General features: G+C 37.8%; 1 protein-coding gene across 1 annotated transcript in view; it reads right to left on the bottom strand.

The window, feature by feature from the left end:
- Positions 1-14,762, bottom strand: part of Kdm5 (Lysine demethylase 5) — a 49,079-nt gene that overhangs the window by 14,843 nt on the left and 19,474 nt on the right. Inside the window, exons 9-18 of the mRNA XM_068768700.1 lie at positions 13,512-13,623; positions 12,306-12,442; positions 10,680-10,939; positions 10,001-10,112; positions 9,114-9,308; positions 5,229-5,407; positions 3,745-3,916; positions 2,819-3,017; positions 2,310-2,425; positions 504-723 (exon numbers count right to left, since the gene is read on the bottom strand). Of these exons, the coding sequence (XP_068624801.1) occupies positions 504-723; positions 2,310-2,425; positions 2,819-3,017; positions 3,745-3,916; positions 5,229-5,407; positions 9,114-9,308; positions 10,001-10,112; positions 10,680-10,939; positions 12,306-12,442; positions 13,512-13,623 (1,702 nt within the window). The remainder of the gene's footprint in view (positions 1-503; positions 724-2,309; positions 2,426-2,818; positions 3,018-3,744; positions 3,917-5,228; positions 5,408-9,113; positions 9,309-10,000; positions 10,113-10,679; positions 10,940-12,305; positions 12,443-13,511; positions 13,624-14,762) is intronic.

Raw genomic sequence — 14,762 nt, forward strand, 5'->3', positions numbered from 1 at the left:
AAGAAACTCCACAACAACATGTCTTTCATTAAAGTTTAACAATACAGATTTATACATATAAGCTCTATGTTAGATATAGCCCGAATCATAAAATATATATATCTAATATATAAAATTCTGGTGTCACGGTGTTCGAACTTGAACTCCTCCTAAACGGCTTGACTGACTTTTACCAAATTTTATATGCGTATTCAGTAGATCTGAGAATCGGCTACTATCTATTTTTCATACCCCTAAGTGATAAGGGTGGTCCACCCCTAAATTATTTTTTTTATTTTTTTAGACAATTTTTTGGTTTTTATTTTATTATGATACAGCATACAAAAATACATACAACCTTAAATTTTCACCCCTCTACGATCAACCCTTATTTTTTTTTGTTAATTAAACCCTATTTTTTTTTTGCAAAACAACGTTTGCGGGAACAGCTAGTAATCACATATGATTGTCTTAAATATCTATTTAATATGATTGTTGTGTGACGGTATCTCTTGTTCACTAACCTCTCAACTTGTGTAAAGCCGCTCTCTCTTGCTCGACCCTCCTATGCGGCAGGACAGAGTCTGCGTCCCTCAGCAACCTCTCCAGAACAGGAGGAGTTAAGGCCGCACAATCTTCGCGCAGCGTGCGGACCTCGTCCAGCCAGCGAGCTTGCTGCAGACGCGCCTGGAGAGCGCCCAGCTGTGGGAGCACTATACACAGACGCGAACCCAGTTCTACAACCTGAAACAACAAATTTTGTATAACTTATTAAGTATATTCAGAAGTTTATTTATATGACATGTTAACTGATCAATTGTCAAATGCAATTCATATATACAATTTTAATGTATTTAAAAACATACATTGGTACTGATGTATGTTATAATTGTTAATATAAGGTAACATACTGACTAAATTGCTACGACATTTGTTCAGCTAAATTAAGTAAATCGCAATTTCACAACATAAGTTGAGAAAGTTTTTACTGTATTTAGGTTGTAACTACGCACTCTACGAACTTTACAAATTTTGACAGTTCAAATGTACATTTCTTTATCTATGTTTGTCTTTTAAGAGCTGCACAAGTCAGTGTAAATAGATCAACATATTAATTTTATACACATTTATTCAGTAAGCAAGGTCAACATTCTTAAATAATGCAACGACCACAGAAAGGAGACTGCCGGGAACAAAGAACGAATTCTACAAACGAGGCGATCGGGGCTGACGGCGCGACACAAAGATACATGTAAGGTAATTATAGCAAGATTTGAGAGCTCTACTGTGTATCCCTTGCTTCTTTTCACCTTTCAACTACAACTGGCTAGCAGTGAAATGAAATATATAGGCTAGTCCTTCAGGCTTTATTGTTTCTTTACCTCACCTCCATACCTAGCATCGAACCGTCTAGAAACTACCCGTCAGAGGTATTTAAGGAACGATCCCAAAGAAGTTGAGAAGTCGTCTGACTTCTTGTCAGCTATACGATTTGGTACCAAATAGATAGTATGTTACTGCTTGTCAAAGTAAAGTAGAATTTCTGAAGTTAGTCTAGTGTTTTGTAAATTATACAATAATAATTAGTTAACGTCCATGGTTATTTATTGCTTCAGAGCAGTAAAGATACATAACTTTTGAGTAAGAAAAGGACCAATATTTAGCCACTTCCGCACATGCACTGGTAGTCGTGCAACAAAGTGCACCGCCCACCACCCCGCCGATAAATGCGCATGCGTCAAACAGTGCAAATCACACAACCGCCATCGTCAAATCACTCAACACGTGTTTCACTCCTCCACGGAGACTCTGTGTTTGGCATTAATCGGTGTAACATAACTCCTGAAGATGCCCCGCACTGCATGTGCGGAAGTGGCTAAATATTGGTCCTTTTCTTACTTAGAATGGACTTCCGCAAGGTAACGCCTGATTCCATTAAATACATAACTTTTGAGTAAAAGTGACATTTTAATTAGAATTTCACCAAGACATGTAACATCATGTTACATTAAATTATTATACTATAGAAAATCAACTGGCCAGGAAATTCCGACTGTACAGTTGTTGACGACGGACAGTTAGTTACAGTAAAACTACAGTTAGTTAATAGTGAACAGTGGAAGACGAATGTTATATAATTCACAGTATGCATTAATTATATACAATTGCCTCAACTTACAGATAAGTTTTTATAGAATGGGCTGCAGGGACCTCTGCATATACTCCCATATTTTTTTGATATTTTGGGGGAGGCTTATGTGTTTATGGGCATTAACGATGATGGTTAGTAATATTCTGAATGAAAATCACATTAGCTATTCACTACATACCTCTTCCAGTTCCCTGACTGCCGCTGCGTCAACTTCTTCCAAGTCCTTGCTGAGTAGCTCCGTCGCACGATCTTCGAACTCCTCCGTCTGTCTCAGTACTTCTTTCACGGCTGAACCTGTGGACATGAACAGTTTAATAAGCCGATTTGTAAAGGAGAAGAGTTCGCAAGATCTTAAATAATTAAGAAAAGGACCAATATTTAGCCACTTCCGCACAGAACACAGAGTGCCTACATTAACCGCTTGCCACTAATCGGTGTAACATAACTCCTGAAGATGCCTCGTGGAGGGTTGAAACACGTGTTGAGTGAATTAACAGTGGCAGTTGTGTAATTCGCATTGTTTGCCGAATACGCATTTATCAGCGGGCTGGCGGGCGGTGCACTTTATTGCACGACTACCACTGCATGTGCGAAAGTGGCTAAATATTAGTCCTTATCTTAATTGGGATGTACTTCCGCAAGGTAACGCCTGATTCCATTAAATATTTAAGACCTTGAATATTTTACCTTCAGGTAGTACACAAGCCAGGCCGTCGATCTCTGCAGCGAAGAGCGTGAGCTCGTGTATGGTGAGCCGGTATTTGGGGTCATGGTGGCGTGTTCGGGTCCTCATCTTGTTAAGGTCCAACTGCTGGATAACAGAAGCGCATTTCTCAGCGTCTTCTATCGCCGTCTCCAGCGCTCGCACTAGTTCTGTTTTGTGCATCTGCAATGTAATACAACATTTATTACATATTTTCTATTAAAATAATAAAGAAAAAGTGTATGCGTGTTTTATTATTACAGCATCAATTTTTGTTGACAATATTTTCCTACCTTTTTTCTAACAAAGATACATAGACAGCATTAGTTTACATATTTAATGACATGTCGCTATTGGTACTTGCTACTACTACAATCACTAGTTTATCTATATTTTATTATTTTATTATATATATGATATACTATACACTTATATTTGATTTTTTTTACTAGCTTATCTATATTTTTCTATTAATAAAACCGTGAAAAAACTTTATGGAAATTATAAAAAAAAATCATCATTTTAGCTGCAGAATGTCACCAGCTGGACAAAAGCAAACACCCTCTTCCCTCCCCATCTGCCCCAAATATATCCAATAGGACCTACAGGTAGTGGCCTGCATCCAGTCTTCTTGCTTAACAAGGTCAGGCCTACCTTGTAGGACGCCCAACGCTACGTTATCCGGTCCGAGGTCTCCACTTTATAACGTTAAGGCTACATTGGGCTACATTTAGCCTACCCTCTGACACTTCCACTGGTCAATATCGGTTCCTCTTATTAGTCTATGAATCTATTATATGGATTAACTAAATTTCTATACATCTATTACTTTGAAACATCCATATAGCAGAAGTTCTGAGAAGGTTGCATAGTTTTATTTTTAATATTCCGAATAAAAATTGCTAATCACCTTCAGCTCATGGGCTCGTCGCAGATGTGCCCGTAGTCCGTCCAAATCGCAGGTCTTAGGTGTGTCCGGGTCCAGCGCGTTCTGCACCGCCTCAGCCCACTCACGGAACAGTTCAGATTTCTTCTTCAACTTCTCCAGCATAGCGGGCAGCTCGTCCAGGGTATAGCGATATCTGTTGTCGGGTAATACTATTTTATAAACATTTTTCTATAACATCAATTATACATACATATATTGACGGACTAAGAATACATAAATTCACATTTCCACATACTATCAATATATAAATTCAGACTAACAATATATATATTCAGAGTAAAAATGTAGTTGGCCCACGTTACATTATGTTCGAAAGGTACGGTTCTATAAGAAATAGCTTGCGTTCCAGCAGTGGGTCTAATACAATTATTAATATGCACATGTTACTTCTATTGAACACTATCCCTGTAATGCAGTGGATCCGTAACCGTTAAATGAAAAGTCGTACAACGTAGAATAGTCATACAACGCGTTTAATGTTTTATACGTGACTTATCATGTTAAAGAGTGATCTTAAATCGAATGTTTAATTTTATAAGATATGGTCTTATAAAATTAAACATTCGAGATGAAGCCACAGTAACTACAGTTACAGACAACAACACCACGTTACTGTCCACTGTCTGTATTTTTGTCAAAAAAATACTTTGGACTCTATTTTCGATACGGAGTAAATACTGCCTCAGGTACAAATTCTATATACATATATATTCATATGTATAGTTGCAGGGAATATATATTTACTCGTCACTATATCTCCGGAACTCAAGCAAGCTCCAAGAAAATAGGCTTAAAGACTTGAAATTTGATAGAAATATTTCTTTAAAACGGATTTTACCAAATTTCACTCGTAAGGGGACTAACTGACTGGAGAATTTAGGACCTCTTTTCAATTTTATTTCTTATATTTTGTATGTATCGTTTTAAAGTTTTACTTATTCATTTGTACAGTCAGTCTATTGTTACATATTATTTTACTGTTATCTAGTTTTGTTAAGTTATAATTAAATCACCTCCATCGTTTACGTTTATATAATCCGTTTATACAGTCCACACTCTCGCCAGCAGTATGAATGTTGTCCATATTTTTTGCACATTATTTTATTAAATTACACATATCATTTAGCTATAAATTTTCAAGGCGAAGTTTTAAGTCTCTAATAAAATATAACATGGCCATCTATAACGTGGATTTATTCCATTTTTTGTTTGTAATGAGCGAGTTTAATGTGTAGGTGTTTATACAGTCCACACGCACATTATTTTATGAAATTACACCCGTCATTTAGCTGTAAATTTGAAAGACGAAGTTTTAAGTCTCTAATAAAACCTTAACTCTAATAACATGGCCATGTATAACGTGGATTTATTCCATTTTTTGTTTGTAATGAGCGTGTTTAATGAGTCCAGTATCTGTTTGGTGTGCCGTGGGGTGGGTTGCTGACCGTAGCTTGTGGGCGGCGGGTGGACAGCCGCACAGCTGCGCGTAGTGACGCAGGCAGGCCACGTGCGCGGTGCAGGTGCAAGTCACGCACGACAGGAAGCACGTGGTCTTGCACAGCTGGCACTGCCGCTCGTCGTCCGGCAGCAGCTCGAACGCCTCGCGCTCCGCCTCCGTCACGCCCTGAGATAATAGCAACACGTTAAAGCTAGAAAAACTATACCAGGTTTATGGAGCCTTGTATATTTAGACAGGGAAGGAATGCTGTCATGTATAACTAAAGCCCTACATTACAAAAATATCGACAGAATTAGAGTCAATCAAAACTATTTAATGGATTCAGGCGTTACATTGCGGAAGTCCATCCTAAATAAGAAAGGACCAATATCTAGCCACCTCCGCACATGCAGTGGTTGTCGTGCATGAAAGTGCACCGCCCGCCAGCCCGCTCGTAAATGCGCATGCGACAGACAATGCAAACTACACAACCGCCACCGTAAATTCACTCCAATGCAAACTACACAACCGCCACCGTAAATTCACTCAACACGTGTTTCACCCCTCCACGGGGCATCTTCAGGAGTTGCTACACAGATTAGTGCTAAACACCGAGTGAGCTCAGTCCGCTGTCGCTTTGTTATTTATATGTCACCTCCTCCCCACCACAACTTAATGTCACGTGATCGACCACGTGGGTATTTTTATTTTACCCTCTCTTACGCATTTGTTATATTTGAGATTTTACGTAATAGACGAGTGCCCCGACCGATTCCCCAGACAAACCTGCAATAATGGAGAGGAGGAGACATTGACCTGCTCATTAAATACAGGTCCACTACCCGCGTGTCTTATTATTTCTAGCCGTTCCAACACGTCCATACGTAATCCTTTGCTACAGGTGTGCAGCACGTCATAGGAATGACCATGGGGCAAACTATGTCCAGTCTCTAATAAATGTTTAGAAAAATGAGATCTTTCAGGGCGATAATTTCTATATGCGGAAATATGCTCCTTATAACGAATGTTGAAACTTCGACCAGTTTGGCCCACGTACACCCCTTCACACCCACCACACTTCAACCTATAAATACCCGACTTTTTGTCAACCTCTGTTTTTTCCTTGCCGTTGCAAATCGCACGCCGAATAGTGTTGTTGGTTCTGAATGAAACAGAAACGCCGTTTTTTCTTAATATTTTAGATAATTTTTCGGATATTGGTCCCAAATACACTAAACTAGACCTACAGTTTTGGACATCGCGCTCAGGTGTCACTGAGTATAAAAGGCCCCTCACTCGCTGGTTCATCTTCTTCCTAATTAAACCATCCACCATTCTCCGCTCGTAGCCATTTGCAACAGCTATTGCATAAATAGTATTAAGTTCTTTATTATATGCTGCTACATTTAACGGGTATGTCATCAATCTATTTATATATGAATTGAAGGCCGCAAGCTTATGTTGCCAAGGATGACAAGAAGAGGATGGAATTACCAAATCCGTATCAGTTGGCTTTCTATATATTTCAAAAACGTGCTGACAATGTTCCTTTTTGATCGTGATATCAAGAAAGTTAATTGAATTGTTAATTTCAACTTCTAATTTAAACTTAATTTTTGGATGAAATTTATTTAAATTAGTTACAAAATTGTCCAAGTCTTGCCTTGTACCTGTCCAGCATATAAGAATATCATCCACATACCTATAATAGTAAAGGATGTTACTATTACCCACAATATATTTATTCTCATAGTTGTCCATGAAGATCTCCGCCATCAAAGGGGATAACGGAGATCCCATAGCCAATCCTTCACTCTGTCTATAATAACTACCGTTAAACCTAAAATAATTTTGTCGCATGCAAATTTTTGTTAACGTTGCTATTTCGTTCAGCTCCTCCGGATGCAGTGCCCTTCTCTCCAATAGATCTGATAATAATGATAAGCTCTCTTGGTAAGGGACATTGGTAAAAAGATTATCTACATCCAGAGATAAGAACAACGAGTTTTCTGGTAAGGTAACATCCTTTACTTTATTTATCAAATCGAGAGTATTTTGTAAACTATATTTTGGAGAAAATGCCGATTTTGATTTTATTATACTTTTTAACTTTTTAGCTAACTGATATGCTGGACAGCCAATGCATGAAACTATCGGACGTACCGGAACATTGTCCTTATGTATTTTAGGTAACCCGTACAACACAGGTGGCTGCGGATTCATCGGAACAATATGTTTTGATGAATTTTCGTGACTAAAAACGAACTTGGAACTATCTATAGCTTTTTTGATTTCTGTGTTGTAGCGGGTTGTTGGGTCCGAGCGCAGAGCAACAAAATCACCACTGTGAATTATGTTATTGACTTTTCCAATGTAATCATTGTGATCTAAAATAACTATACTATTACCCTTATCAGCTTTCGTAACTATTAAATTATTGTCTCTAATTTTACGTTTTAATGATTTCGCCACTCTGATTTCGTCCACAGACGTGTTACTAGGTGAATCGTGCTTTTTTAATTCCTCAGCCACCACCGCCCTGACCGTATTACTTTTACCATTCATCACGCATGCTATCTCCGAATCTATTGCTAGTTCCTCCCTTTCTCTTTGTGTTAGTATTAGTGTTATGTTATATTTGCTACCCTTCTCCAGAAATGTTAACTCTTTGTTGGTTAATTGTATGGTAGTCATGTTTTTTACCCGTGGGTAGAAAACATGATCAGACTGCCCGTCACCATTACCGGCGCTGCCACCGTTATTACATTGCCCTACTTCTCTATGTACACCACCATTTCTGCCACCGGTTCCACCACCCTGTTGAGCTGATGTTAACCTACGTAACTTATGAGACTGAATTATGTATTTATCATGCGCTGCCTGTGAAGCGAAATCTCTTGCCTTTTGGTCTAAAAGGTCAAATTCCACATTATGTAAATTGTAAACTAACTCGGTATGTAATACCTTCAAATGCAATTTCAGATTATCTCTAATCTTAAACCACCGGCGAGATTCCGCTTCTAACCAGACCTTCTGAGCCTTACGTATAGCCATATCAGCCGCATGGCTGACCGTGTTGGAACGGATATTAATATAACCCGGAATTACATTTAACCGCTTACACTGTTGGTTAAACCAAACGTTTTGAGCTGGAGTGAATTTACGGTGGCGGTTGTGTAGTTTGCATTGTCTGTCGCATGCGCATTTACGAGCGGGCTGGCGGGCGGTGCACTTTCATGCACGACAACCACTGCATGTGCGGAGGTGGCTAGATATTGGTCCTTTCTTATTCAATCAAAACTATAATATTTATACATATATATATGTAGGTATATCTGTTATATTTTAGTAATTTAGTAAAATGCGAAATATATGAATAAAGAATGTTTTAATTTACTCAAATTCCTTGGATATTTTAAAAAGGAAATGTAAAAAAATACAGAGGTACAAGAAGCGGTCTCATTGCCCGAGGTGATTCTCTACCAGACATTTGGATGGAGATGGGAGACAGAAGGGAAAAGGCTGTCTACTTCAGAGCATAATAGTAATTATCAAGTGGCTCATATACATATATAAAAATATATACATTGCTATGTACATACGAACATATCTAAATAAAAATATTGAAATGTTATCTACATTAAAAAATATTGGATAAATATTAGAAGCTCAATATCATTTGCCAATTATTTAATTAACTATATTGATTGCCAATATCCAAATTTATTGTACAAACAATATTTAACCATAATTTTTTTTTAAATTACTGTTCATCATTCTTGAGTAATGGTTATATATATATATATATATATATATATATATATATATATATATATATATATGTCACAATACACCTTACTTTATTGGTTTACGGAATATTTATATCACTGACCCAGTCCAGTAAGCCTTTCCTCAGCTTCCTCTCGTCGTGCAGCATGGTCCGCATGTCCCTGTAGGCCGCGAGCGCGACGGTGAGGCTCAAGGAATCTGCTTCCAGGGCCATCTTGCACACCAGCTCGTCGTGCGAGAACACGCAGTAGCGGCGCAGTGTCGAGTAATGAGCGATGCACTCGCGTCCCATCTTCAGCTAAAGTACAACTTTGGTTAGATCGGTAGGTCTTCCCTCATAGATCACCATGGACCTAGTGCTGCTGTAACAAGACTTCATGTGATCCTATCCATGTCCTCGATACACATAGTGGGGGTGTACCAAGGCTATATCTTCCACATCACTCAAAACTTTTCTTATGGTTTTGTAGTTTAAACTCCTATGTATATTACCATAGACTACTTGACCTGGATATTTATTATGACCAGACTAATTCATTCAGAAATAAACTCCACATTATCATCATTATGGCAGCCAATAAACGCCTACTGCAAGGCATAGATCTCCCCAAAGATCTATTTTTCTTGTCTCTACGTCCTGATTAGGCAGCGTTCAGAAAACTCAAAAACACCTCTTCATCCAAAATACCGCAATGCTGAAGAAGGTCTTTGTCCAGTGTCTGTGTGACCTGGAGAGCATCCGCTGCGATGCAATCAAAAGTGAAGAGATCCACAGAACAAGTTACCGACATGGGTCGAAGAAATGCTGGTCTTCATTATGTGGGATACATTCGAAGTATATACATAGATAGGTTCTAAAGTAGCGATCCTCCTCCAGGTGAACCCAGGATAGTCTGAGTCACGGGAAGTCTGTGGTTGCAGTGCGGAACCAGTCATCGTGGTCATCCATGGGCATCTATTGGTTGGAATTGGATGAATGTAATAACTTACCCAGTCGGCCGGTGTAAAATTCACAGCCTCGGCGAAATTGTATCCCTGGTTGAATCCCGCGTGATAGGCGCGCGGGAACGTGATCACGAACTCGCCCGCGTGCTGGTCCGTTCTGAAGAAATAATTTTTATAAAGTAACAGTTTAACAGCTACATTTATACAGTAATACCCCGCTTTACGCGACCCCGTTATACGCGGTTTCACTATAACGCAAATTGCAAATTGTGCAAAGAGTGCATATAAATATAATGTAGTCATCAACTTCTCTATGGTGTCTTGACCATCTGTCAAACAATTAAAAACAGTGTTGGGTGTTATGAACGTATTTTACAAGAACGTAAACAAAACGTTACCCAAAAGACAATAGATGTATTTTTCCCTAAAAAACAAAGAGTATGTATTGCATAAAGTGTTCCTAGAATTAAAGTGATTGATTAAAATGATTTGTATTTTTAGTCATAATTTTTGACTTTCTTTAATCATAAACCTCGTTATACGCGATTTCAGTTAACGCGATTTTTTTTGGAACGTATCCCTTGCGTACAGCGGGGTATTACTGTATATGATTTTGACGGGATATACTGACAGGTAGCTAATAAGGAGTAACTTAAGTTACTTTTATTTAAGAAAAACTTCAAACTAAATTATTTTTTAAATTCCTCGCGGACGAAGATATTACCTATAGACAGGTACTCCCGCCTTCATGAGTATATTTGGGTTCATTATAGTCACGAGCTGGTGCAGCAGGTCGGGCTGCAGCTGGAATAGCTCGGGCGCCTCCGCCTTCATGGCCGCTTCGAACTGCTCGGCCTTGGAGCCGGGGACCCCGTACCAGGTCTTCGGTTCACCCCAGTGCAAGTAGTTTATGGAGTAGCTCCAGTGATCTTCGTTGTGCCAGCAGAATGTTGCAAAGCACATACCTACGTATAGCCAAGGAATCTGAAACAATTGTTTAGCAAAAACCTTTAAATAAAAACAAAAAAATTCAAAAACGGTTTTTCAAGGAACAAAGATGGTCCTAGTATAAAAAAAAATCAAGGATATTATGATTAATACGATATTAACCCTACAAAAAACAACAACAAAGTAAAACACTTCTGTTTAACTGTCAAAAATTTGACGACAATCAAAACAAAAAAGGCTTATTAGATGTAATCAAACAAAAATTGGTCTGTAACATTAATCAATCTAATTATTTTTTTTTCTCTCTATCATTTGAGTCGACGGACTATGTGTATAAATAAATAAGTCTTGCGCAGTACAAAATTAAAAAAATGAATTTGTAATTTTTGTTAAAATTGCACAAAAATTGCAACATTTCGATGATTGCGCGTCTGACAGTGCGTCATGAAGTTCGCGCGTTTAAGTATTCACGTGTTCCAAATCCAAATTACTCAACGAGTACAACACCCACACTAAAGAAGTCAAAATGTGGGGTTGGTGAGGTTGTCTACCATGTCCTCGTGGTGTCCTCGTTATTATTAATAAACAATACTTCAAGTGCGGGCTCCAAAAAATAAATTAAGCAATAATTGGCCTGTCGATTAACCCTCTTACTGCCAAGCTGTTTTGGCCATGACTTCCCCAGGTGCCAAAGAGAAATATCAAGTGTTGGCTTTCCTTATGTAAAATTTGGGATCTTTACATTCTATGAATGAATATAACACATTATGTATATCATTATGTACTGAGACCGCCGGCGACCTTCATGGCACTTAAAGGCAACAGAGTACTCGGTGTGCCATGAGGTCGCCGGCGGGTCACGTTTTTGTAACACAGAAAACACGATAGGTTTTCAAAGCCAGCTTTGAAATATGAATAAATTGTGAATTCAATACAAAGAAAGGTTTCTATATGCATATTCTAATGTAAATTTTATATAAAAAGTGAGGCCGCCCGCGGTCTCATTGGCACCCATGGTAACCGCTTCTAAATCATGCTGCAAATCGTATACCATCCCGTGATCCAGTTGCTAGGTGCCTAATGAAGCTAATAATTACCGGAGGGTCGGAAAAAAATAATATTCCTTAGATGTACAGATGAAAAATTGTGAGGTTGCCGGCGGCCCTCACGGCACCTATTGTTGGGTATCGTGAGGTAGCCGGCGGTCCTCATGGCACTTAAAAGGTTAAAAAGGTTTCTCACCCTTGATTTAATTAGTAAATAACTTAATCATTCTGTAATATATTGGCATGGAACAGGCCTATAACTTCTAATACAATAACTGTTGAGATACAAGTACATAATACATTGCAGAATTATTTCTACCATTTTATAGAAAAATTTAAAATAAATGACTGATCACCTTCATTCCAGATATGTCTGCGTTAATATGTCCAAGTACAGAACCCTCTAACACGGGAAGGTTGTTGAGGTTCCAACTGGACTCTGCGTATTGCTGCTCACCGGGGTACAGGTGTGCGCTCATTTTCGTCGGAAAGCCTAAAGGATACAGATGTGTTATTTTCAAATCAACACACGATGAAATAAAAAAAAAATCTGACCCAATACAGATATACCACCTTATGGTCACCACCTCAAATCGACCACTACTAGCATTTTTTGAGTAATATTGTTCTAAGCATAGAATATGTAGTGTCAACTGGCAACACTAATATATCCAAGAACAAATTCGACAATACATTGCCAGTTAAAAAAATTAAGTATGCAGAAATTACAGACACAAGCACTTTTTTCGATTCTTTTTTGTAACTATTTTTCTGATAATAAATAAATAGAAAATAATAAAAATTATCTTCCCATACTTTAGTTGTTTTAGTCTATAAATACCCACTGCAAAGCATACACATTTCGAAGATCATCTCAAGGATAAGACACTAAGAGACATACTATAAACACCACATTTGACCAGTGGGTTTCTGATTGCAGTGTGAAATTATGATACACAGAGGACGCTACTGGTCATCATCTGGAAACTTGTGTGTGAGCAGTGGCAATCCCATATAATTAATGTATAGTATGAATTGTATATAATTGCATCCTGGGAATCGAATCGGGCACCTAGGATCCCAAGTCTCAGTCTACCAAACTACCAAAACTCTCCCTTACATTACAAGTCTATTATCGTTGTCTCTGTCAGATTGTAAGTTATACTTACAAAAATAAAAGAAACTTCTAACCAGTGACATGACAAGACCAAACCAGGTTCATGAACCATCACCAATTACCAGTACCTATCGCTGACACAGATGGCTACTGATCACCGTAGTACTCTTGTCCAAACAACCAGACCCATAGATCCGGTTAAAAATAGACTGAAGAAGAGTGTCTCTCCAAATGTACTTACAGACAGACGATATTTGTAAATCTTTGAGAAAGTTTCTCATTGTATATTTATTCACTCAATTGTTAGTACCAATCCAAACAAATGTTACTCTTCAAATTTGAGTAGTGGAACTCCATCACCCGAAGACCAATACTGATCATACTAGAGGCTGCGAAGGCTCTCCAGGTGCTGGCGTTGATTAGGGGTCATGTGAAACGAGCTCACCAGATCCATGGTCCATTGAATGTAAATCCGCTCCATACTCCACTGTAACATCTTCATCTATTGATGACACAACGCGCCAAAACTCGCGCTCAACTGTTGACGTTGGTACCATCTATAACATATAATTAGTGTTACATTTTTATTTATTTATTTTTCTTTATTTTACAAACCGGGAATAGAAAAAAGTACATACAATGGGAAGTCTTATCACACTAGGCAATCTCTTACAGACAATCATAGTATGGAATAGTCAAAAGTATAAATAATGGGTTGTTAATTTGTACAAAACATACATATATACTTATAATAAATAAGGCGCAATACATATTATAAATATAATACAATAAAAAATAAAAACATCAAACTGATTTGGATCGCATTTTACTCAGAAAGAATAAAGAAACAGAGGAAGAAAAAGAAATATATGAACAGATAAATAATCATAGGTCTAGTAAATAGTTCTTAACTATGTTCTTAAAAATAGGCAGTAAGTTACCACATCTTATATTTAGCAGTAACTCCACAATCGAACGGCCTGAGTGGTAAAAGATTTGGCCATAAACAAAGAAGAATGCGCCGGCATTCTCTGATGATGTCAAAGACCTCTCATGTGTATCTTGACGAAATTGAAACATTTTCAATAATTAATTTATTTATAATCTATAACGTTGATAGTAAATACAGACATACACAGATAAAAAAATATTGAACTAAGCGTATACTCATGTTGAGTGTCCACTTTGATGCCCACCCGGAGGCCCTGATCACTCCAGGAAACCTCTGCTAAGCTACCACAATCTCTGCAGCCTGTGAAATATCTATATAATAGATATCAACTGAGATTCTTAAGATAGGTCCCGAGATGAATTACTAAATAAGCGACATCTATATATTCATTTCAGTCTTCGCTTTATGCTGACAGCTCAGTCATGAAGGTTTTACTAAAAATACACACGATATCTTATACTAGTCATCTTTTATAATATTAGCTATATGACTAGACATAATCATATATATGTCGGAGTTCTGTAGTTTCGGTTGGCATTGATAGATGGCCCTAGTTGTTCGTAAACGTATGAAAATGTCACCGCGCGGTAGAATCGACATATACATATATAAGTACTATATAAAACGAATCTAAATTTTTCTCTAACACTCTCTTGAGAAAGATTGCCAGTTTTATAGTTCAAAGTTCCATTTACATTCATTTCTTATTTTATATATTAATAAATCACACGCGCAATCATTAAA

This window comes from Battus philenor, unplaced genomic scaffold (genome assembly GCF_028537555.1).
Source record: "Battus philenor isolate CCGP_79_NKW_IND1 unplaced genomic scaffold, ilBatPhil1.0.hap1 SCAF_26, whole genome shotgun sequence".
NCBI lineage: Eukaryota > Metazoa > Arthropoda > Insecta > Lepidoptera > Papilionidae > Battus > Battus philenor.